This window comes from Xenopus laevis, chromosome 8S (assembly GCF_017654675.1).
Source record: "Xenopus laevis strain J_2021 chromosome 8S, Xenopus_laevis_v10.1, whole genome shotgun sequence".
NCBI lineage: Eukaryota > Metazoa > Chordata > Amphibia > Anura > Pipidae > Xenopus > Xenopus laevis.
In genome coordinates this window covers 102,666,451-102,690,462 of record NC_054386.1, presented here as the reverse complement: position 1 = coordinate 102,690,462, position 24,012 = coordinate 102,666,451, and the positions used below count along the sequence as shown (strand labels likewise).

Here is a 24,012-nt window from a genome sequence, read left to right as displayed (position 1 = left end):
AGTAGGAATGTGAGGTGCAGAGAATATTGGGGTGCAGAAGGGATAGGAGTACAGTACTGGGGTGCAGAAGGAATAGGAGGGGTACAGTATTGGGGTGCAGTAGGAATAGGAGGGGTACAGTACAGTATTGGGGTGCAGGAGGAATAGGAAGTGTACAGTATCGGGGTGCAGTAGGATTAGGAGGGGTACAGTATTGGGGTGCAGTAGGAATATGAAGTGTACAGTATTGGGGTGCAGTAGGATTAGGAGGGGTACAGTATTGGGGTGCAGTACCGTGTTGGGGTGCAGTAGGAATAGGAGGGTACAGTATTGGGGTGCAGTAGGAATAGGAGGGTACAGTATTGGGGTGCAGTATAAATAGGAGGGGTACAGTACAGTATTGGGGTTCAGGAGGAATAGGATTGTCCCAGGGCCCTGCAAGTGGAACAGAAGGGGAATCACAGTGTAATTTGTCTATTGGACGGACTGATGTTATTGTAAGTGACCGACTCCCTGATTGGTAGTGACAAGTGTCGCTTAGGATATCGGAGCCGTTTATTCGTGAATGTATCTGTCACTTCACGATAAGTCCGCCCACCACTGTCATTCTGCCACTGTCTGTCCGGTAACCCAATGCGCCCACCCACGCATCAGAAACATCTGTGTTTCCATTGGTCCGTACTGCTGTCTGTCTGTTCATACAACTAATGGAAACCGCAGGGCACGAAAAAATCGTCTTGCTCCTTGATTGGGCAGCTGTCACGTCTATCACAATAACACCGGTCTTATGTGTGCCTTTTATTGGCTAAAGCCATAGAACCACCTTCATACTCCAATTCCGCGCCAGGAGCCTCCAATGAACTGCGTGCTTGCGCCTGTTGGGCGGGTCCCCGGGCTTTGGCTCTCGCCCAATCAGAGTCATTGTTTGTGTGTGGCCGGTGCTGCCGCAGTAAGAGGCGCTGGACGGAACTCAGACACGGGCGCTGCTCTCAGGTGAGACCGGGGATACAAGGCCCCAAGTGCGGGGATCCACTGAGGCCTCTAGCGGCAGCTTTCTCGGCTTAGGCAATCGAGTTGGCCAAAGGGGGACTGAGGGGTCGGAAATCGTCTTCACCTTTTATTTATCGACTCGTGAGGCCCCGGCTGGACTTGTGTGAGGGGCGGGGCCTGGGGACCAACGGGGGGAGGGGCCAGAGAATAGGGGCGGGGATGATGGAGAAGATGATGGAGGCAAGTTGGGAGATGAAGGGCTGGGGGGATGATGGAGATCAGGGCTGATAAACTGATAAAGGTAAATGTGGAAGTTGGACTGGGGGTGATGAATAATTTGGGGAGAGAGGAGGCTGCTCAGATAATAAAGGGGATGATGGAGAAATAAAATGAAGGAGGAGGAGGAGGATGATCAGAATTAAAAAAATGTAGAATAAAAATGGGAGTGTGGAGAAGATGATGGAGACGAGATGTGGGTGAAACAGAGATGAGGGAGAGGATTGGAGGGGAGAGATGATAAAGGAAAGGATAATGGAGAGGAGTCCGGGGATGATAGAGGGGGAAGGGAATGGGTTGATGGATAAATAGTGAAGTAGAACAAGATCTGACGTGTTTATAGGGAAGATGGTGGAATTTATAAAATGGTGTCGTTTAGGGAAGTGGGACAAGTCTTCTGGGAAGTTATGGAAAGAGCGGAGTTAAGGAGGTATAAATGAGGGGTGGGAAGATCCACGAGACTGGTTGGATGAGGGACAGATGATAGAGCTGGGGCAGTGGATATGTGTAAATAGAAGGGATTGAGGGTTGTAGAGAAGATCTGGGTTGACATTGTGGCTCTAGGGAAGGCTGAGTGGAGGGTGACTCCATAACATGGGGATAATGGAGTGGAGGATAGGGAAGGGTTTAAGGGCAGTGGATATTGAAGATGTTTCTATATAGAGAAGTGATGGATTTGAGGGGAGTTGGAGATGAGGTGGTGACGGAGCAGTTGCAGGGTCTGGGAATGAGGGGAGAGCTCGAACATGATGCCAGTTAGGGGGGGCCGGGCATGTGATGTGTGAAATTATGGTAGATGGACAGAAATAGGTTGGTGTTGGTGAAGGATGATGGGAACTAGTGTGAGGCACAAGAAAGATCAGCTGGAATGGAGCTCATATGATGGAGATGGATGGATTGGGATGGGAGCGGACACGGGACAAAGGCATTAGGAGTGTAGACAGGACTGAGGGGGGGGGTGAAAAGATGGAGAGGGAGGTGGAGCGGAAGGGGTTTGGGAAAGTGGCTGAAGAGTTGACGAGGGAAGGTGGAAATGAATGTTGGATGAGAAGATGTGGAACATGGAGACTGGAAGGAGATGGAGTGGGAAGAGTGAGAGAGTTGGGAAGGTGCAAAGGAATGTGGAGAGTGTTGGGGAGGGATGAGGGAACTGAAGAAGATATGGGCACACGAGGCATTCAAGTTGCAGGGAGCTCAAGGAAAGGCTTGGTGCACTTGGGGTTGCCAAATGTTAGACACCCCAAGTGATTGTATTGACTTACCTGAAGCCGAGGTTATACCAGTGAGCACCACTGAGTGATCCTCTTCCGGCTGAGCATGAGCATTAGAGTGAAAAACTGAACTTCAACTAAAAAGTCACTATTTCATTCAACTGCGCATGAGATTCCCCCCGGAAATTTGAAGAAAGAAGAAGCCGGAAGAGGATCACTTTGGTGGTGTCACTGGTATAACCCCGGGGCAGTGCAGTTTTCTGCTGATAGGAGCACCGGCCTGGGGTTTCAGCTAAGTCAATACAATCACTTGGGGTGTCTAACATTTAGTATCCCCAAGTGGTGGAAGACTTTCCTTCTCCTTTAAAACAAACAGTGAGCTCTGTGCAACTTGAATGCCTCGTGTGCCCATATCTTCTTCACTCCATTGACTGAGAGGTTCCTGGACCTTCTGATATTGAGCACCAGGCTCATGTGACCATTTCCTTGAGGAAGGGACGAGGGGACATGAAGAGAGTTGGGGTGAGAGGGAATTTACAGGAGTTGTGGAGATGGGGCAAGATGCTCCGCAATAGAAATATGGAGGAACTTCCAAAGGGACTGGAGACTTTGCATAGGATCTGGAAGGGATCAAATGTGATGGAGATTAATGGGAAGAGATGATGGAGATGGTGGGAAGGAATGAGCTGAGAGGGACAAGGAGGCAAAATCTGGCAAATTATTGATGAGAAACATAATGGGCAGTGAGGGGGTAGGAAGATATGGGGGGGGGTACAACATTGTGTTTCTAAGGGCCTGACAGAGAGGAGGTGAATTAATGGCAGTAGGAGGAGGAGCTTAATGGGGTTGTATTACTAAGTGTCAGTATAAAGAAGAAGGAGATGTGAGACGGTGGCACTTGGGGTGTCAGTGATCAGGGAAGTGAATAAAAACAGAAGAAAGCTTTAGAGATGGGGGTGCAGACAGATTGCAATGGGTGGAGCTCAGTGATCACAAGTGGAGACTTTGGGGGTGACAATTTGGCTTCCAGCTGTTGGGGGGGCCAGTATGTTACAGTGGGGCGGTGCTACTTATGGACATGGAGTCTCCTCAGGGCGCTATTAACCCCATGCAGTCTGGAATCAATATTTTTTTTTGGGGGGGGCATTTCAGATGGGGGGAGGTGCATTTGTTTCCCTTTTGCTATTGGAGGGGCTCCTCTTGCCTCACTGTCGGTTCTCCCTGCTGCCCAGTCATTTGCTGCTACATCGGTGCAACGAGGCTCTAATGGGAGTCACAGAAAGTTTGGCAGCGAGGGGGGGGCAGGCGACACCTCAATCCACAAATGAAAATAAATAAACAGCTAATCCCGGGGGGGGGGGGGGTTGGAAGCTGCTGTAACTGGATTGTGAGCCCCTCGCTATGAATTATGGGTAAATAGTGTCTCCCTTTTCCTTGTGTCTTTTGTTTCATGTGAGCGGGGGGGGGGGTGATTGGCTGATGCCAGTGTCGGGGCAGGAATTCCCCGCGGGGGGTGTCAGTCTGTCTGTGTCTGTCTGTCCCTCCCACCCACTCCCGTCACTCCCCCCCTCTCTCTCTCTTTCTTTCTTCCTTTTTTTTCCTATCCCCCCCCCCCAGTCTCGTGGCAGACACAGGGGCAGTGTGAGTATCCTGAGGAATGTGAGGGGGGGCAGGGGATTCTATTGTTATGGGGGGGGAGTAGAAATGAGTATTTGAGCTAATTGCTCCCCCCCCTCTCTCTATGAATGGAGCTGAACAGCTGATGGGAGTCACTCACCCCCCCCCCCCCACATGTCTCTATAGGGCCAGGCCTCTGCGTCATTCAAGACCTGACGGAAGGGTCTGGGGGGGAGGGTGACCCCCCTTCTTCCCTTTTTCTTCCCCCTCCCCCGGCCGTTTGGGGGGAAAAGGAGGAGTAGGAGGGGGATTATTGGTCCGTTTGGCCCACGGAAGAGAAGTCATGAAATGGCAGGTAAATACTGCAGCTTCTAGCCCCCCCAGGCATTATTTGGGGGAGCGGCAGGTGCTGGGGGGGGATTGTGACTGTTGTGTAGCCGGTAACTGATGCAGCGCTGGGCCAGAGTCACAGAGTCTCATACGGATCTATTGCAGCGTGTGCAGAGTTCTCTGTGCTCCCCGTGCTCCGTCTCTGCTCCCCCCGTGCCCGCTAGTCGTGCCTATCACGGATGCTGCTGCCTGTTTTTCTATCTGCCCTTGTGCCCCTGTGTTAGAAATGTGTCGGCAAGAAGGTTCAGCTTCGCATTTTTGGGGGTCTTGTAGGCACCAGTACGTCTATAGTTCATACGGCCAAAATAGGTCTTGTGCTGAAGAGCTTGCAATCTGATTTGGGGGATTTTCAGTTTTGGTGGAAATGTTGTGTATCTGAGACTTATCATACAGTGTGTTCTGTCCCTGGCTCCCGGGGCCCTTATCTGTCTTGCCGTATTGGGCTTCTGGGGGCCCTTCCTGGTTAACCCATAATATCCCCGTACCCCCACCTGCCCCTCACAGCATTACACAAGTGCACTCACTCCAATATGACAAACAGCTGGGGGTTATAGAGATGCAAATGTTCTCTCCTCCCCTTCATACTCCGACATTCCATATAATCCCAGCCCAGTCCTTTAATTATAGGGGCAGCCTGGCCTGAGCCCCCACCTTACATTATATCTGAGCTGTACCCTAATAGTGTGCACTGATGGTACCCCTGAATTACAAATAACATGGTTCAGGTGGGAGGGGCTGAGGTTCAGGCTACGCAACATTATATTGAGTTGAGGCTGGAGGTTCAGACGAGGGGACTCTCTGGTCGGCAGGAATATTAGAGGCTGGAGTTCAGATGAGGGGACTCTCTGGCAGGCAGGAATATTAAAGAGAGGCTGGAGTTCAGATGAGGGGACTCTCTGGTAGGCAAGAATATTAGAGGCTGGAGTTCAGATGAGGGGACTCTCTGGTCAGCAGGAATATTAAAGAGAAGCTGGAGGTTCATATGAGGGGACTCTGGTCCGTAGGAAAATTAAACAGAGGCTGGAGGTTCAGATGAGGGGACTCTGGTCAGCAGGAATATTAAAGAGAGGCTGGAGTTCAGGTGAGGGGACTCTGGTCGGCAGGAATATTAAAGAGAAGCTGGAGGTTCAGATGAGGGGACTCTCTGGTCGTCAGGAATATTAAAGAGAGGCTGGAGTTCAGGTGAGGGGACTCTCTGATCGGCAGGAATATTAAAGAGAAGCTGGAGGTTCAGATGAGGGGACTCCCTGGTCGGCAGGAATATTAAAGAGAGGCTGGAGTTCAGGTGAGGGGACTCTCTGGTGGGCAGGAATATTAAAGAGAAGCTGGAGGTTCAGATGAGGGGACTCTGTCGGCAGGAATATTAAAGAGAGGCTGGAGGTTCAGATGAGGGGACTCTGTCGGCAGGAATATTAAAGAGAAGCTGGAGGTTCAGGTGAGGGACTCTCTGGCAGACAGGTTTATTAAAGAGATGCTGGAGGTTCAGATGAGGGGACTCTCTGGTCGGCAGGAATATTAAAGAGATGCTGGAGGTTCAGATGAGGGGACTCTCTGGTCGGCAGGAATATTAAAGAGATGCTGGAGGTTCAGATGAGGGGACTCTCTGGTCGGCAGGAATATTAAAGAGATGCTGGAGGTTCAGATGAGGGGACTCTCTGGTCGGCAGGAATATTAAAGAGATGCTGGAGGTTCAGATGAGGGGACTCTCTGGTCGGCAGGAATATTAAAGAGAGGCTGGAGGTTCAGATGAGCTAGGTCAGTGGCAGGCAGAAATACATGTAGGAGAGGCTGGTATCATGTTCAGGGTAGGGACCTAGGTGGAGGACAAACCAGAAAAAATTGCCCGGAGATGTCAGACAAATCAGTTCAAAATATGCTTTATTGAGGCTCAGGCAGGGGTAGCAGTAGGTTTTGTATTGAGGCACAATAAGTTGAGGCTCAGGATAAGAACTGCTACACGTGGGCAAAAACCCAATTTGCAAAGTGAATTAATCAGGGCAGACCAAGGTCAAAGAGGGCAATAGGCCCTTCTGCCACCACTAAGTTTGAGTTGGGAATTTTGTTGGGCTGTTGTACAATGCAGAGAGGTTCCAACATGAGTCCAACATTGAGTACAGGCTGAAGGGTCGTGTGAGAGGAGTAACTCACTGGCAGGCAGCAATACATTGAGTAGAGGCTGAAGGTTCATGTGAGAGGAGTAACTCACTGGCAGGCAGTAATACATTGAGTAGAGGCTGAAGGTTCATGTGAGAGGAGTAACTCACTGGCAGGCAGCAATACATTGAGTAGAGGCTGAAGGTTCATGTGAGAGGAGTAACTCACTGGCAGGCAGCAATACATTGAGTAGAGGCTGAAGGTTCATGTGAGAGGAGTAACTCACTGGCAGGCAGCAATACATTGAGTAGAGAGTGAAGGTTCATGTGAGAGGAGTAACTCACTGGCAGGCAGCAATACATTGAGTAGTGGCTGAAGGTTCATGTGAGAGGAGTAACTCACTGGCAGGCAGCAATACATTGAGTAGAGGCTGAAGATTCATGGAGGAGTAACTCACTGGCAGGCAGTAATACATTGAGTAGAGCGTGAAGGTTCATGTGAGAGGAGTAACTCACTGGCAGGCAGCAATACATTGACTAGAGCGTGAAAGTTCATGTGAGAGGAGTAACTCACTGGCAGGCAGCAATACATTGAGTAGAGGAGGAAGGTTTATGTGAGAGGAGTAACTCACTGGCAGACAGTAATACATTGAGTAGAGGCTGAAGGTTCATGTGAGAGGAGTAACTCACTGGCAGGCAGCAATACATTGAGTAGAGGCTGAAGATTCATGGAGGAGTAACTCACTGGCAGGCAATAATACATTGAGTAGAGCGTGAAGGTTCATGTGAGAGGAGTAACTCACTGGCAGGCAGTAATACATTGAGTAGAGGCTGATGGTTCATGTGCGTAGAGTCAGCAGAGGCAGCGATACAAGAGGGAGATGGGAATGAGGAGAGGGACCTTAGGGACACAGTTCCCACCAGACATTTTAGTAGTCAGAAGGTGAGCGGTGCATTGTTAATAACCCCCAGCTGATGACATCACCATTTTCAGATGACATCAACCATTTTTGCTAGTTGACCTTACAATCAATGTCTATGACTAATGTTGGAATTATTCATTTTAAGGATGGACAGAGTGACAGAAGACTCCCTACGACTCAACCTCCTGAAGAGGGGTCTGGAGCAGCCTGATGAGCGAGAGGATGTCCTGGCCAAGCAGCTGAAGATGGAGGGACACGAGGCCATGGAGAGGCTCAAGATGCTGGCCCTCCTAAAGAGGAAAGACCTTCCAGGCCTTGAGTTGCCCAATGAACATCCGGCTAAACAGGACGGGCTGAAAATGTATGAGGAGAAGCTGAATGGCAGCTTGCGGCCTCATGGGGATGGTCGGACAATGGGAAGGCACGGCAAGGAGAACATTCATGAGGAGCCAGTAGATATGAGCTCCAGGCGAAGGTGAGAGTGACATTGTTTGGGGACCACCAGTGAAGTGCTCATGAGATCCCATAAGTCTTATACGTAATCCCATTACTTTTTGTTATTAAAAACACTCCCACTGTGCACTACAGAATTTATTATCCAGATGAGGCCGAGCTCCACAATCACATAAACCAGTCTGAGACTCATAGTGTGAGCTACTCGGAGTTGCCTGCAGGTGGCGCCGTGATCAGCTGATTCTTCCCACACGTCTTATGAACCTAGAGGAGGCCCGTAGTATCCACTTCCTGGTTACTGTAATCAATGGAGGGAGGAGACAGAGCAGTTCATCAGATAAACTCCCTGCATAATGGGTTATGTTATGTCTAAGCTAATCACAGTCACTGCAAAAGGGTGGATTTGTTTATACAGAGCTCATTGCAGTTTATACAAACTCAGCTCATTACAGACAGGAGGGTGGGGTATCGAGTGTAAAAATAAACACATGAGTGCTTTATAATTATTAGGGATGCAATGAATGCACTATTTGGGATTGGGCCGAATCGTTTGTGAAAGATTTGGCCGAATTTGAACCCTAATTTGCTTATGTAAATTATGGGAAGGAAAGGAAAAAGTGGAAAAAAATCTTCTTTTGTGACGAAAAGTCATGTGATTTCCCTACGCGCCCCTAATTTACATATGCAAATTAGGATTCGGTTCGGCCAGGCACAAGGATTTGGCCAAATCTGAATCCTGCTGAAAAAGTCCGAATCTCGAACCGAATCCTGGATTCGATGCATCCCTAATAATTATGTAACTGATGTTGCAGATAGATACTATAAAACTATGGCAGTATAGGTATTCCCTGTACTAAGCACAATTCAGCAGGAACAGTCCCTAAGTTTGCTCATAGTCTGTACAGAGAGATCCCATAAAACTATGGCAGCATAGGTATTCCCTGTACTAAGCACAATTCAGCAGGAACAGTCCCTAAGTTTGCTCATAGTCTGTACAGAGAGATCCCATAAAACTATGGCAGCATAGGTATTCCCTGTACTAAGCACAATTCAGCAGGAACAGTCCCTAAGTTTGCTCATAGTCTGTACAGAGAGATCCCATAAAACTATGGTACATAGGTATTCCCTGTACTAAGCACAATTCAGCAGGAACAGTCCCTAAGTTTGCTCATAGTCTGTACAGAGAGATCCCATAAAACTATGGTACATAGGTATTCCCTGTACTAAGCACAATTCAGCAGGAACAGTCCCCTAAGTTTGCTCATAGTCTGTACAGAGAGATCCCATAAAACTATGGTACATAGGTATTCCCTGTACTAAGCACAATTCAGCAGGAACAGTCCCCTAAGTTTGCTCATAGTCTGTACAGAGAGATCCCATAAAACTATGGCAGCATAGGTATTCCCTGTACTAAGCACAATTCAGCAGGAACAGCCCCTAAGTTTGCTCATAGTCTGTACAGAGAGATCCCATAAAACTATGGTACATAGGTATTCCCTGTACTAAGCACAATTCAGCAGGAACAGTCCCCTACATTTTGGGGGTGCTGGTTTTGTCCACCATCTGATGCCATGACAATTGTGCCTCTTTCTCCGTGCCATTTTGCAGTTCTTCTCACATGTCTCCAGTTAATTAGCGGCACAAAGAGCTTGGCTCATGCTTCGTCCCTCCCCCTGTTCTGTGCCGTTCCTGCTGGGACTCGTTGTTTCTTTAGCGCCTCCGCAGAAGGAGGAACCAGCCCATCTGGCGGTGAGACGATTGTTTGGCACGGAGTGGCCTCTCAGACATTGGCGCTGGTGAGAGAGACGTCACTCGGTGCGAGAAAGAGAGAGACAGACGTCAGACTGTGGCTACTGTGTGTGTGTGAGGGGAGCCCAGTAGCCCCGGACTAGAGATTCTAGAGACAGTTGCTATTAATTGGGTCTGTGGGGGGCTCTCTGTGCTTAAAGGGATTCTGTCATGATTTTTATGGTGTCCTTTTTATTTCTAAATTACACTGTTTACACTGCACTTACAGTCATATGAAAAAGTTTGGGAACCCCTCTCAGCCTGCATAATCATTGACTTCACTTTCAACATAAAACATAACAGTGGTATGTCTTTCATTTCCCAGGAACATCTGAGTACTGGGGGGTTTTCTGAACAAGGATTTTTAGTGAAGCAGTATTCAGTTGTATGGAATTAAAAACTGGCTGTGCAAAAATGTGGGTACCCTTGTAATTTTGCTAATTTGAATGCATGTAACTGCTCAGTACTGATTACTGGCAACAACAAATTGGTTGGATTAGCTGGTTAAGCCTTGAACTTCATAGGCAGGTGTGTCCGATCATGAGAAAAGGTATTAAAGGAGACCAATTGCAAGTTGTGCTTCTGTTTGACTCTCCTCTGAAGAGTGACAGCATGGGATCCTCAAAGCAACTCTCAAAAGATCTGAAAACAAAGATTGTTCAGTATCAGGGTTTAGGGGAAGGCTACAAAAAGCATCTCAGAGGTTTATTAAACTGTCAGTTCCAACTGTAAGGAATGGAATGAGGAAATGGAAGGCCACAGGCACAGTTGCTGTAAAACCCAGGTCTGACAGGCCAAGAAAAATTGTGGAAAAGTGCGTTGGACTGATGAGACAGAAATGGAGTTATTTGCTCATAACAAAAAGCGATTTACATGGCGGAAGAAGAACACGACATTCCAAGAAAAACACCCGCTACCGACTGTCACATTTGGTGGAGGTCCCATCATGCTGTGGGGCTGTGTGGCTAGTTCAGGGACTGTGTGGCTAGTTCAGGGGCTGTGTGGCTAGTTCAGGGGCTGTGTGGCTAGTTCAGGGGCTGTGTGGCTAGTTCAGGGGCTGTGTGACTAGTTCAGGGGCTGTGTGGCTAGTTCAGGGGCTGTGTGACTAGTTCAGGGGCTGTGTGGCTAGTTCAGGGGCTGTGTGGCTAGTTCAGGGGGTGTGTGGCTAGTTCAGGGGCTGTGTGGCTAGTTCAGGGACTACTTGTTAAAGTCCAGGATCAGATGAATTCAACCCAATATGAACAAATCCTTCAGGATAATGTTCAAGCATCAGTCACAAAGTTGAAGTTCCGCTGCAGGGGTCGGATATTCCAACAAGACAATGACCCTAAACTCACTTGGAAATCTACAAAGACATTTATGCAGAGGGACAAGTACAATATTCTGGAGTCCCCCCACTTGAATATCATGGAAAATCTATGGGATGATTTGAAGCAGACTGTCCATGCTCGGCAGCCATCACATTTAACTGAACTGGAGAGATTTTGTATGGACCAATGGTCACAAATAGCCACATCCACAATCCAGACACTCATCAAAGGCTATAGGAGGCGTCTAGAGGCCGTTACATTTGTAACTAAGTATTGATGGAATATCTCTGTTGGAGTTTCCAAATTTATGCACTTGTCTAAAATTTTCTGTTAATCCAATAAACTTGATGTCACTGCTGAAATACTACTGTTTCCATAAGGCAAGTTATATATGAAAGAGAAGTTGCTACTTTGAAAGCTCAGCCAATGAGAAACAAAACTCCAAAGAATTAAGAGGGGTTCCCAAACTTTTTCATATGACTGTAATTCACTGTACAATATAAAATGTCATTCCTGAAGCAGCAAGTGTATTTAGTTGTAATATTGGTGTGTAGGTGCATCTCAGCTCATTTTGCCTGGTCATGTGATTTCAGAAAGAGCCAGCACTTTAGGATGGAACTGCTTTCTGGCAGCCTGTTGTTTCTCCTACTCAATGTAACTGAATGTGTCTCAGTGGGACCTGGATTTTTACTATTGAGTGCTGTTCTTAGATCTACCAGGCAGCTGTTATCTTGTGTTAGGGAGCTGCTATCTGGTTACCTTCCCATTGTTCTGTTGTTAGGCTGCTGGGGGGGGGAAGGGAGGGGGTGATATCAGTCCAACTTGCAGTACAGCAGTAAAGAGTGACTGAAGTTTATCAGAGCACAAGTCACATGACTGGGGGCAGCTGGGAAATTGACAAAATGTCTAGTCCCATGTCAGATTTCAAAATTGAATATAAAAAAATCAGTTTGCTCTTTTGAGAAATGGATTTCAGTGCAGAATTCTGCTGGAGCAGCACTATTAACTGATGTGTTTTGAAAAAAATTTGTTTCCTATGACAGCATCCCTTTAATGTCCCTTTAACCAGCCTGTTGTACATAGGGTGAGTAGTGTGTGCGGGAGCTGCCATTGCTAATCAAATCCAATGGGATTGAGCTCACTAATGACTGTGATGCCCCTGTGAATAATATAGACAGGGGTTCAGGAGGTTCCCCCCACTCTAGGGACCCAGTCATCACGTCTCTTCTTCCTTTGCTCCAGTGAGCAGGATCGAGGGGGGCTCACCCCGTCTCCAGATATCATTGTGTTGTCGGACAACGAGGCCTCCAGCCCCCGCTCTGCCTCCCGATTAGAAGAAAGGATCAAGGTGGCCAACCTAGATATGTTTAAGGTAAGTGACACCTGGGGGTCCCCTGCTTTCTTCTTTGCATTGGGGGGGGGGGCATTTCAGGAAGGGGCGGAGCTTATCTTCAAGTGAATATTCCTTGAATTTCATGAGTTTCCTATGTGTGTGTGCTTCACCAGTCAGTACCTAAGTAGGGTCTGGGGATACTTTCTTGCATTTCTGGGGTCACAATAGTCTCACCTCACACCCCTCTAATAGGCCAGAGACAGGGGCCCCTAGTTCTCACCCCCCCCCCCACTCACATGTGTCCCCGTCTCCAGGGGAAGAATATGGAGGAGCGTCAGAAGCTGATCAAGGAGCTGAGGGATGAGCTGAGACTGGAGGAGGCCCGGCTGGTTCTGCTGAAGAAGCTCCGACAGAGTCAACTCCAGAAGGAGAACGTCCTGCAGAAGGTACAGCGCCCCCTGCCTGTGGAATGGGGGAATTGCGGCAGGTCCTGGGGTGTTGGACTGGGATATAGAGGAGCAGCCGTTTGCAGATATTTGGGTTGAGGTATTGGGGAGGTTAATCGCCTGTGTTTATTTGGGGTGCTTCATTGGCTGAGAGAATTAAAGGGTGGTTGGACCCCTATGCTGTGGCCCCTTTCAGTGACCCTCTTTATTTCCTGCACCAGAATCCAGTGGTCCAAAACGCTGCTACCATTGTTCAGCCATCGCCTGCCCACGTGGGCCAACCTGGCCTGTCCAAAATGCCCTCCCGGCCGGGGCTACCAGGTCTGGATGCCCAGAATATGCGGAGCGCACAGGTGAGGGTCAGATCTCGCCCCCGAGGCGGCCATTGAGTAGTGAGAGTGGCACCTAGTGGCCGGCCAGGAGAACTACATGTATTTGTTTCTCTGCTGCTCTTGGGGTGACACCACAATGGAACCTTATAACCGTTTGTTTGGTAGCCGGGTGGCATCTCATGCCCCTCTCAACCCTACACTATAACCATGTGATGGTGTTTGAGGGTCCTCACCTGAGCTCTACTTCATTAGTTCCATGACTTCATTTTCATATTTGTCTGTTATTTCAGAGTCACAGTGTCATTAGAACGGCCAACTCGGTGCACCCTCACATGTTACTGTCCCAGAGGGTCATTGCCCCCAACCCTTCTCAGATGCCGGGCCAGTGTGTGCCCCCCAAAGCCAACCTGATCCGCAACAGCACCCCGAGCATAATCCAACCCATCAGCTACCCGCAGGTAAGGACCACGTTGCCTCTGGAGTTATTCCAGTTTATTGTGCAGCCCAAGTGCTCACGAGTCTCCTCTTGTGTTGCCCCTACAGACCAGCTCTACAATCCAATGCCAGCGCTCCGCCTCCTCCTCCATCTACATGAACCTCGGCTCCCACATGCCTCCCGTCAACCGCGTGTCGTCCCCACTTCCCAGCCCAAGTGCCATGACGGACCCTGTAAGTTCACAGGCGGCTGCTAAACTCGCCCTCCGCAAGCAGCTTGAGAAGACCCTCCTAGAGATCCCGCCCCCGAAGCCCCCGGCTCCTCTACTCAACTTCCTGCCCAGTGCGGCCAATAGCGAATTCATCTACATGGTGGGACTGGAGGAGGTGGTGCAGAGCGTCATAGACAGTCAAGGTCAGACACATGGGGGCGCAGAGACTGGGGGCGCAGAGACTGGGGGGATGTATATGCCACGCTGGGCCCCCGATACTAATACTTTCTGTTTTTATGCCCCCCCCCGCCATACAGTGAAAGGCTGCTCCTCCCTCCTGCACATGGATCCATTCACCTGCGCTCAGTGCAGAACAGACTTCACTCCTCACTGGAAACGGGAGAAGAGCGGGAGGGTCCTGTGTGAGCAATGCATGACGTCCAATCAGAAGAAAGCACTGAAGGCCGAGCACACCAATCGGCTCAAGAATGCCTTTGTCAAAGCCCTCCAGCAGGAACAGGTGTGTACCCCAACTTTACTGGGGGGAGAAGTGGGGATTTGAGTGTGCATTATAAAAGGACTTCGAGTAAAGCAAGGAGGGAAGTGGAGTACAAGTGAGGTGCAGGGAAGTGAGTGAAGTACAAGTGAGGTGCAGGGAAGTGAGTGGAGTACAAGCGGGGTGCAGGGAAGTAAGTGGAGTACAAATGAGGTGCAGGGAAGTGAGTGGAGTACAAGTGAGGTGCAGGGAAGTGAGTGGAGTACAAGTGAGGTGCGGGGAAGTAAGTGGAGTACAAGTGAGGTGCAGGGAAGTGAGTGCAGTGGCAGCAGGTTACTGGGAAGGAGATTGAGTAGAATTGAGCTACAGGGATGGACTGGTTGGGGTGGAGCAGAATGGAGATGTTGTGTCCCTGGGGTGCACAGTGGATAAATGAGATGTTAAGCAGAGTTTCTGCGGTGCCATATGTTGGTACCAAGCATAACATGAGTCTGTGCTGCTCTCAGGCCGAGTGCCAACCCTCCCACCAGCTCTCGTCCTACGTCTTTGCTTCTGGGGTGGCATTAGCCCAGCCTTCAAGAATGTTCCTTTTTGATTTGCAGGAGATTGAGCAGAGATTACAGCACCAGGCGTCCTTATCGCCTGGCACCCCACCCACTCTTTCCTCCAAGCAGGACAACATGATAAGGCATCACAGCCTGCGGCAGGTATGATACAGACGCTTGTAGAACATGTCAGGAGGCTCATGGGGTTCAGACTTGATTTTAATTTCCTTCTTGTTTCTGTTCCAGGCCACACAGTCACACAATTCGCTGCAGCGAGGTCTCACCAACGCCAGGGCCATGCTCTCTAACTTCGCTCAGGCACCGCAGCTTCCTGTTGCCGGCGGGTTACTGGCCATGCCAGGTGAGGGGACTGGGCCCAGAGAAGTGCTGATTGGGCCCTTGTATTGTCGTGTAATTGTGATGCTTCCACCATGGGCACAATCAGATTATTATTGTAATTGCTTCTCACTTGCAGGAGTGAACATTGCGTATCTGAACGCTGGAATGGGGGGCCACAAATCCACCAGCCTGGCCGATCGACAACGCGAATACCTTCTGGACATGATCCCCCCACGTTCCATATCGCAGCCCATCAGTGGTCAGAAATAGCCCCTCTATGCACCGACCCCCCCCCCCCTGCAGAGACTTCTCCATGGCGTGACCCGGAAATTGGATTTAACCAGCTCCAGCCACACAGTAACCCTGGCCTCTCCCCCAAGCAGCGCATTAAGGATCCATGTTTGTGCTTTTACCCCCTCTGACTGGCTTCATTCATTTTAGTCTTTTTTTTAATCTTGATTTTTGTTTTTTGGCGGTGACACAAACTTTCTCTGATGTTTTACTTCCCCTTTCTTTCTGCTTATGCTGAACGTGACTGTGGGCCGGGGGTGGCGTGTGGGTGTTTATACAAAACAAAAAAGTCTCAAATTATCTGCCACCCCTCAATGGCCGCTGACACAATGTGTCGATGGATTGGAACGGCCTCTTGGGAGATGTTGGTGGCAGTTAAGCGACTGTCAGGTGAAGGGCAGGGACTAGAGGTGAGTATTTTTTTATGGATTTGAGAAAATCCAAGATGGCTGTCCAGCGGTGCAGACTGGTGTCTCTGCAGTGCAGAGTTGCGATTTCCGTTAAAGAGAAGCCTGGAAGCTCTTTGTGGTGCCCCCACGTTTACTGCTCCCCAATACTGCCGCCTCCTCCTCTTTGCAGGCGCAGGATGATGTCGTTATTCGTGGTTAATCATTAAGGAGGTGTATCGCCCACCGCCATCATCTTTATTTGCACTACGGACCTATGAGACTTGAGGAGGGGGAAGAACCCGGCCTGGCAAATGGTTTCACCCTGAAAAACGATTCACTTCATAACGTACAACTTCTTCAGGCACAAAATACCAGCTTGGGGTCTGGTCATGTGTCAAGGGGTGTGGGGTCTGACGGAAGCCATGGAGGGCTTTTATCATTGCCAGGAACCATTGCTGGGGCTGTTAGGGGTCGCCGCTCCCTTATCCGAGTGCCATCACTTTCATGTCTGCACTGTGCCTCGGGGAAACGCACAGGTTAAATATTCCCCAGTTGTATTTCAAGATGGACAACAAGAGTCCAACAAGCACTTAGCCCTTTCATTACGGAGTGGTCACATGACCAAAAGCTAACCCTTGAAACGAATCAGTGTTCGACTCCAGGCTGGCCAGTGTCCTGAATCCAAACCGGCCCCTGAGCTACTTACTGTGGAAAAACAAAAAGTACCAGCGTGTATATGTTCCACAGGTTAAATATTGACTTTATCATGGATTCAGGTTGAGGTCTTAAGTGCAGTAAATGATTTGAAGGGGTAGTTACCCTTTAAAACAAAGTTGTAGAAAACGTTCTGATTGTTAAAATAAGGCGATTCTTTGAGAATTCTTTCCATTTCGTACAGCAGTTCAGCGGTTCTATTGCACTCTATGCAATTATACAGGCCCCGGCAACACTGGCGAGATACGGTAGAACCGGGAACTGCAGGAATGTTCCGATGAACGATCTCACCGATCTGCCGCATCCCTCGTTTTAATGACCCAGAAGGGCTTTACAACTTGTGTTTAAGCAGAAAAAAATGCTGTGAGAGGCAAAAATTCCTTCCAAACAGCGTTTCGTTGAAGACAAGTTACGGCTTGAGAGCGTTGGGATATTTGGGAAGGTGGAGCGACCTTAATGGGTCCCCAAGGAATGATGTTGTTTTGCAACACTTAGTGGAGTAGAATATTCAAGGGCGAGTAGTTTAAAGGTTGACGAGTGCTGCAAGGTGGGGTTTAGAGAAGAGGCAAAGATTGTGCAGCCCCCCTCCTGTTGACCAACAAATCATCCCCTGCCAATAACCATTGGTGCCTCCCAGTCCACCCACCAAACCAAGGTGACTTTCTACATGCCTCGTGGTCCTTGGATCCAATGAGATGGGGGTTCTCATCCTGGGTGTCATGGGCTGAGTTGGTCTTTTCTTCAAAGTGACCCTCAAATTGGGGAGTGGAATGTTACAGAACAATTTGCACTTTTTGTCTTTTGTGGGAGAGAGTATTGAGGCAGCTCAGTATTTTCCTTCCAGGTCTCTCGCTTCAAATGATCAGCTCAGTCTTTCCCTTACACATTTGTCCCCCTTTCACAAGGAATTGGCTCAGTTTCCCTTCCAAATGTCCCCCCCCCCCCTTTACAGGGTAGCGGCATAGGGATTCCCTTCCAAATTTCTCACTCTTAAATAAGCAACTGAGTATATCTCTTCCAACTTTCTAACGCAAGGATGAAGTTCAAGATGTTCCTTCCAATTCACTTACCCAACGATACATCATTGTTTCCCATTCAGTCCTATCAGCCGAGTAATCAGCTCTGTCATTTTTAAACATTTTTTCGTCCATGGATGAAGCTCAAGATTTTACTTTCACTTTTTATCTACAGACAAGCCTTAGTATTTCCCTCCAATTCCCTAATTGAAGCTCAGTTTTTCCCTTCTAATCCTCCTGTCATCCATGGACAAAGTTCAGTATTTCCCTTCCAAACCTCTCCCAAAGAAGGAGCTCATTATTTCCCTTCATTTTCTTCCTCCCAAAGAAGGAGCTCAGTATTTCCCTTCATTTACTTCCTCCCAAGGAAGGAGCTCAGTATTTCCCTTCCAAGTTCTACCCCCAAGGATCCAGCTCAGTATTTCCCTTCAGGTTTTACCCACCCAAGGATCCAGCTCAGTATTTCCCTTCCAAGTTCTACCCCTCCCTCCAAGGATCCAGCTCCATATTTCCCTTCCAGGTTCTACCCCAATGATCCAGCTCAGTATTTCCCCTTCAGGTTCTACCCACCCAAGAAAGCACCTCAGTATTTCCCTACCAAGATCTATCACCCAAGGATCCAGCTCAGTATTTCCCTTTCAATCCTTTATCCCAAGCAAAGCAGCTCAGTATTTCCCTACCAAGATCTATCACCCAAGGATCAAGCTCAGTATTTCCTTGTTCAGGTTCTACCCACCCAAGGATCCAGCTCAGTATTTCCCTTCCAGGATCTATCACCCAAGGATCCACCACAGTATATCCATTTCAATCCTCTCAAGGAAGCAACTCAGTATTTACCTTCCAAGTTCTATTACCCAAGACTCCAGCTCAGTTTTTCCCTTTCAATCCTCTATCCCAAGGAAGCAGCTCAGTATTTCCCTTCCAGGATCGATCACCCAAGGATCAAGCTCAGTATTTCTCTTGTCTCAAATGTTTTCACCCAAGGAGACCACACAGTATTTTCCTTCCTGTTGACACGTTATTGTACACACAACACACATTCTTGTAGGTAAGTAACAGCAGCCCCAATATTGCTAGATTACGGTGCTGCAATGATATCCAGCGTCCCATACCCCACTCTCTTATGCAATGACTTTATTCTCCCTTCCATTAACTCTCCACTGAACTGTTGTATTTTAGTGGCGAGGGAAGGTACCTTGAGATTTTCATTTGTTTCTACGAAAGGCAAAATCTTTATCTGCAGCCGTAACGTGCTAATTTCGCTTCTGTTTCCATGCCAGTGGCTCTTTATTTTCTCTCTGTATATAAAGCTATTTCTGGACAACTAAAGTTAAAATAAACGACAGAAAAAAAATGGAAGAAAACATTGTAAATTGTATAAAAAATACAAAAAGCAAAAAAAAGGTCAATTGAACCCACACTGACCACAGTTCAATAGTGTGCAACTTTGTCACTGTATATTGTAGCTTGTGTGCACTTAAAAAAAAATGTGCAAAAGGCAGCGTCTGACTTAATAGAAAGTGTCGGGGACAGATATTTACATTTGTATTTTAAAAATTATTATAGTACCTTAATACTGAGAGTGAAATTATCTTTTTGAAGGAAATTTTCTGTTGAGAAATCTTTTGATTCGCCTTAACATTTCCAACTAGAGAGTTCACTTACTCAAAGTGAAACAGTTCATTGAATACTAGAACTGAATTAATGGTTTTGTTTCGCTAGATATATTTGGAAGAGAAACCGTTTATTAATTCGCCCTAATGTGTTCAAATATAAAGTTCACTTAAGTGAAACAGTTCATTGAATACTGGGACTGAATTAATGGTTTTGTTTAGCAAGATGTACTGTATTTGGAAGAGAAACAGTTCATTGATTTGCCTTAATGTGTCCCGATTAGAAAGTTCACTCGCTCAAAGTGAAATGATTCATTCAATGCTGGAACTGAATTTATGATTTGTTTAGCATAATGTATTCCAAATAAATACAGTTCATTGATTCACCTTAATATGTCCAACTAGAAAGTTCAGTTCAAAGTGAAACCATTAATTAAATACTGAAACTGATGAATACTGAATGGTTTTGTTTAGGAAGATGTATTTGGAAGAAAAACAGTTCAGTGATTCACCTTAACATGTCCAACCAGAAAGCTCACTAGCTTAGAGTGAAACAATTCATTGAATATTGGAAGTGAATTACTAATTTTGTTCAGAAAGATTTGAAAGAGAAACAGTTCAGTAATTCACCTTAATGTGTCCAACCAGAAAGCTCACTTGCTTAAAGTGAAACAATTTATCAAATATTGGAACTGAATTACTGATTTTGTTCAGAAAGATTTGAAAGAGAAACAGTTCAGTGATTCAACTTAACGTGTCCAACCAGAAAGCTCACTTGCTTAGAGTGAAACAATTTTTTGATTATTAGAAGTGAATTACTGATTTTGTTCAGAAAGATTTGAAAGAGAAACAGTTCAGTTATTCATCTTAACGTGTCCAACCAGAAAGCTCACTTGCTTAGAGTGAAACAATTTATTGAATATTGGAAGTGAATTACTAATTTTGTTGTGAAAGATTTGAAAGAGAAACAGTTCAGTGATTCACCTTAATGTGTCCAACCAGAAAGCTCACTTGCTTAGAGTGAAAGAATGAATTGAATATTGGAAGTGAATTACTGATTTTGTTCAGAAAGATTTGAAAGAGAAACAGTTCAGTAATTCACCTTAATGTGTCCAACCAGAAAGCTCACTTGCTAAGAGTGAAACAATTTATTGAATATTGGAAGTGAATTACTGGTTTCTTTCAGAAAGTTTTGAAAGAGAAACAGTTCAGTGATTCACCTTAACACGTCCAACCAGAAAGCTCACTTGCTTAGAGTGAAACAATTCATTGAATATTGGAAGTGAATTACTAATTTTGTTGTGAAAGATTTGAAAGAGAAACAGTTCAGTGATTCACCTTAATGTGTCCAACCAGAAAGCTCACTTGCTTAGAGTGAAAGAATTAATTGAATATTGGAAGTGAATTACTAATTTTGTTGTGAAAGATTTGAAAGAGAAACAGTTCAGTGATTCACCTTAATTTGTCCAACCAGAAAACTCACTTGCTTAGAGTGAAAGAATTAATTGAATATTGGAAGTGAATTACTAATTTTGTTCAGAAAGATTTGAAAGAGAAACAGTTTAGTGATTCACCTTAACGTGTCCAACCAGAAAGCTCACTTGCTTAGAGTGAAACAATTTATTGACTATTGGAAGTGAATTACTGGTTTTGTTCAGAAATATTTGAAAGAAAAACAGTTCAGTGATTCACCTTAACATGTCCACCCAGAAAACTAACTTGCTTAGAGTGAAACAATTAATTGAATATTGGAACCGAATTACTGGATTTTTTCAGAAAGATTTGGAAGAGAAACAGTTCAGTGATTCACCTTAACGTGTCCAACCAGAAAGCTCACTTGCTTAGAGTGAAACAGTTCATTGAGTTCTGGAAGTGAGTTAAGATTTTGTTTAGCAAGGTTTATTTGGAAGGAAAACGGTTCATTGATTTGCATTAATGTAGCCACCTAGAAAGGTGAGTTGCACAAAGTGAAACAGTTCATCAGCTCACCTTTACGTGTCTGACTTGTACTGCCATTCCTATTGCTTCCTGTGTGACGCTGCCTCTTGCACAGATTTTAATTGTGTCCCCCCCCCCTATAAATTCGGAGCTCCAAAATCTTGTTCATGAATTTAGGTGAAAGAGGTTATTTTCCACAAACTCACCAGCAGTGGCCGATAGCCTCAATAAGTGAAATAAGACATTTTTTTGGAGAAATGATTTAAAAAAAGAAAAAAACCTTTGTAATATTTATCACTCGCGAACTCCGTTTAATAAAGAAAAGAACGGTTTATAACTTTTTATTTGGCTGTGGGATTTATTTAAGCGCTATGGACTCACTGGGGTCTTCCAACGAAATGAGCCCCATACTCTCTGTACCCCTAATTCACCTCTAGATCTTTCCAGTGGGCACAAAGCCAGATTTTATCCAGTTTACTCAGCACTGTACATTTAAACACTGCCCGTACAGACCATAGACGCAAAGATAAAATGACATTCAAGATTACAGAGCGGATAATATCAGTTGAAAAAGACTTTTAAAAATGTGGCCGCTAAAAGCTGTCGTCCTCTGCAGAAGTGAATGGGAGGTGAATTTTCAATATTCACTCCGGCTTAAAATTAGAATGTATAGAAAAAAAATCAGATTTTTCAGAAACACTGAAAAATATATTAGAATGTGATTTTAGTGTGATCAAAGTTTTCCATTTTTTTTGTACATAGTCAGATGAACATTCTCCAGTGTGAACATCCCCAATTTGGCCAGTCTTTCCTCATAGCTAAGATTTTCCCTTTACCAGCTTAGTTGCCCTTCTCTGTCCCCTCTCTAATACAATAATTTCCTGTTTGAGTGATGGAGACAAAACTGTAGGGCATATTCTAGATGGGGCCTTACCAGTGCTCTATACAGTGGGACCCCCTCCTCCCGTGACTCTCTGCCCCATTTAATACAAGTCAAGACCTTATTTGCCCTTGATGCTGCTGACTGGCATTGCTTGCTACAGACAAGTTTATTATCTACAAGGACTCCAAGCTCCGTCTCCATTATGGATTTGCCTAGTGCAGTCCCATTAAGGGTATAAGTGGATATTGTTACATCCCAGGTGCAGGACTTTACATTTATCAACATTGAATCTCATTTGCCACTTAGCTGCCCAGATTGCCAGTTAGTCAAGATCCTGTTGCAAGTGCCACATCCTGGATGGAATTAATTGGGCTGATAGTTTTGTCTCATCTGCAAACACTGATACATTACTTACAACACCCTCCCCTAAGTCATTAATGAACAAGTTAAATAAAAGTGGCCCCAATACTGAGCCCTGAGGGACCCCACTAAGAACCTTACTCCAAGTAGAGAATGTCCCATTAACAACCACCCTCTGTACCCGATCCTGTAGCCAGTTTCCTATCCATGTGCAAACGACTTCATTAAGCCCAACAGACCTTAGTTTAGAAAGCAGTCGTTTGTGGGGCACAGTATCAAACGCTTTGGCAAAATCCAAATAGATCTACTCCCCCCCCCCACTGTCCAGAATCTTACTTTACCTCATCATAAAAAGCAATCAAATTAGTCTGACATGACCTATCCTTCATAAAGCCATGCTGATTGCTGCTCATAATGACATTCACTAGGACAACATTTTGAATGTGATCCCTTAACAAGACTTCAAATAATTTGCCCACCACAGATGTCAGACTTACTGGCCTATAATTGCCAGGCTGAGATCGTAATCCCTTTTTAAATACTGCAATGACATCAGCTTTTCTCCATAGTAACAGAGATGAAGACACAATGCTGACTTTTCCATTGGTGTGCCTAAGGTACCTCCAAATCTTTATTGTGCGGAATGTAGCCAAACGTTTCAGGAGCTTTACGCCCCCTTCCTCAGTGGAAAAATGCACAACAAATACACGCCATACAAATAGCCATACAGAGCCGCCACCACCACCCCACGTTTAAATTGTCCAATCAACATCCAAAGTGGTTGTGCGTCATTTTCGTCAGTAAGATATAATGAGCAGTCGGCTGTCAACTTGCCGGAAGTTCCTCCATAGCTACAATACCAGATGAAAGAGAATCTTATCTGGAAGCCTCACAAAGGCTTCAGCTGGGGGAAGGGGGGTTTGTTTATGCAGCAGCTTCTTCGTGTGCTCAGGTTCCCAATGGTGCTCTGCCCACGGTCCCTGACTATAGTAACACCTGTACCCCCTGATGGCAGCCCTGAGGTCACTGCGATTTTATGCTAAAGAATTGTAGGATCATTTTGTGATCTGTGTAACTGCAACTCCCGACTCACCTCAGGCAGGAAGGAACACTTTAAAGAATGAAGAATTTGGGAATCTGTTGGGAAATGGTTGTTTTAGTGCCCCAAAATTGTCGTGTGGTGTAACTGAGCCCAAAGAGGGGGTCTTTGAATCCAGAAGAGGCTGAAAGAGGATTCTCTATGGAAGATTTAAGGACAGGGTCCCTGGGGGCAGAGCAGCAAGAGAAAGAATAGTATAAGGTGGGATACAGGACGGTTAGTGGGGGATGCGACCTGCAAGTAGTACTGAGAGGAGCAATGGAGTCACCAGGAACGTATGGAGACACAAGAGGGAGTGAGAGATATGAAGGGAAAGTCATGAGACAAACATTATTATATATAAATAGATTATTCTTTGCTTAATGGAAAGCCATGATGTCGATTTCAACAGATATTGCTCCCTTGACCCTTCAAAAATGTAGGGAGCTCCATCTGATTACAATAAAGTTGCAACAATCTAGTGTGAATATTTTCCTTTTGATTGTCAGTGAGTAAAAATGGAGTTACATACTCCATGATGGATCCAGCGGATGCCAAAAGT

At 46.4% G+C, this 24,012-nt stretch overlaps 1 protein-coding gene across 5 annotated transcripts; it reads left to right on the top strand.

Moving 5' to 3' along the window:
• The first annotated feature begins 819 nt into the window (after positions 1 to 819).
• Positions 820 to 21,471, top strand: LOC108700431 (transcriptional repressor p66-beta). 5 transcript variants are annotated; one of them, XM_018233607.2, is made up of 11 exons: positions 820 to 972; positions 7,625 to 7,954; positions 12,273 to 12,402; positions 12,678 to 12,809; positions 13,031 to 13,162; positions 13,432 to 13,599; positions 13,685 to 13,991; positions 14,106 to 14,308; positions 14,887 to 14,991; positions 15,076 to 15,190; positions 15,305 to 21,471. In XM_018233607.2, exons 1-11 carry the CDS (start codon positions 836 to 838, stop codon positions 15,436 to 15,438), a joined length of 1,893 nt encoding a protein of 630 aa, XP_018089096.1. In that variant the 5' UTR covers positions 820 to 835; the 3' UTR covers positions 15,439 to 21,471. The 5 variants fall into 5 exon arrangements, with proteins under 5 accessions (XP_018089096.1, XP_041430533.1, XP_041430534.1 ...); XM_041574599.1 differs by having other exon boundaries at positions 15,076 to 21,471; XM_041574602.1 differs by lacking the exon at positions 820 to 972 and adding an exon at positions 1,252 to 1,270 and having other exon boundaries at positions 15,076 to 21,471.
• The last annotated feature ends 2,541 nt before the right edge of the window (positions 21,472 to 24,012 follow it).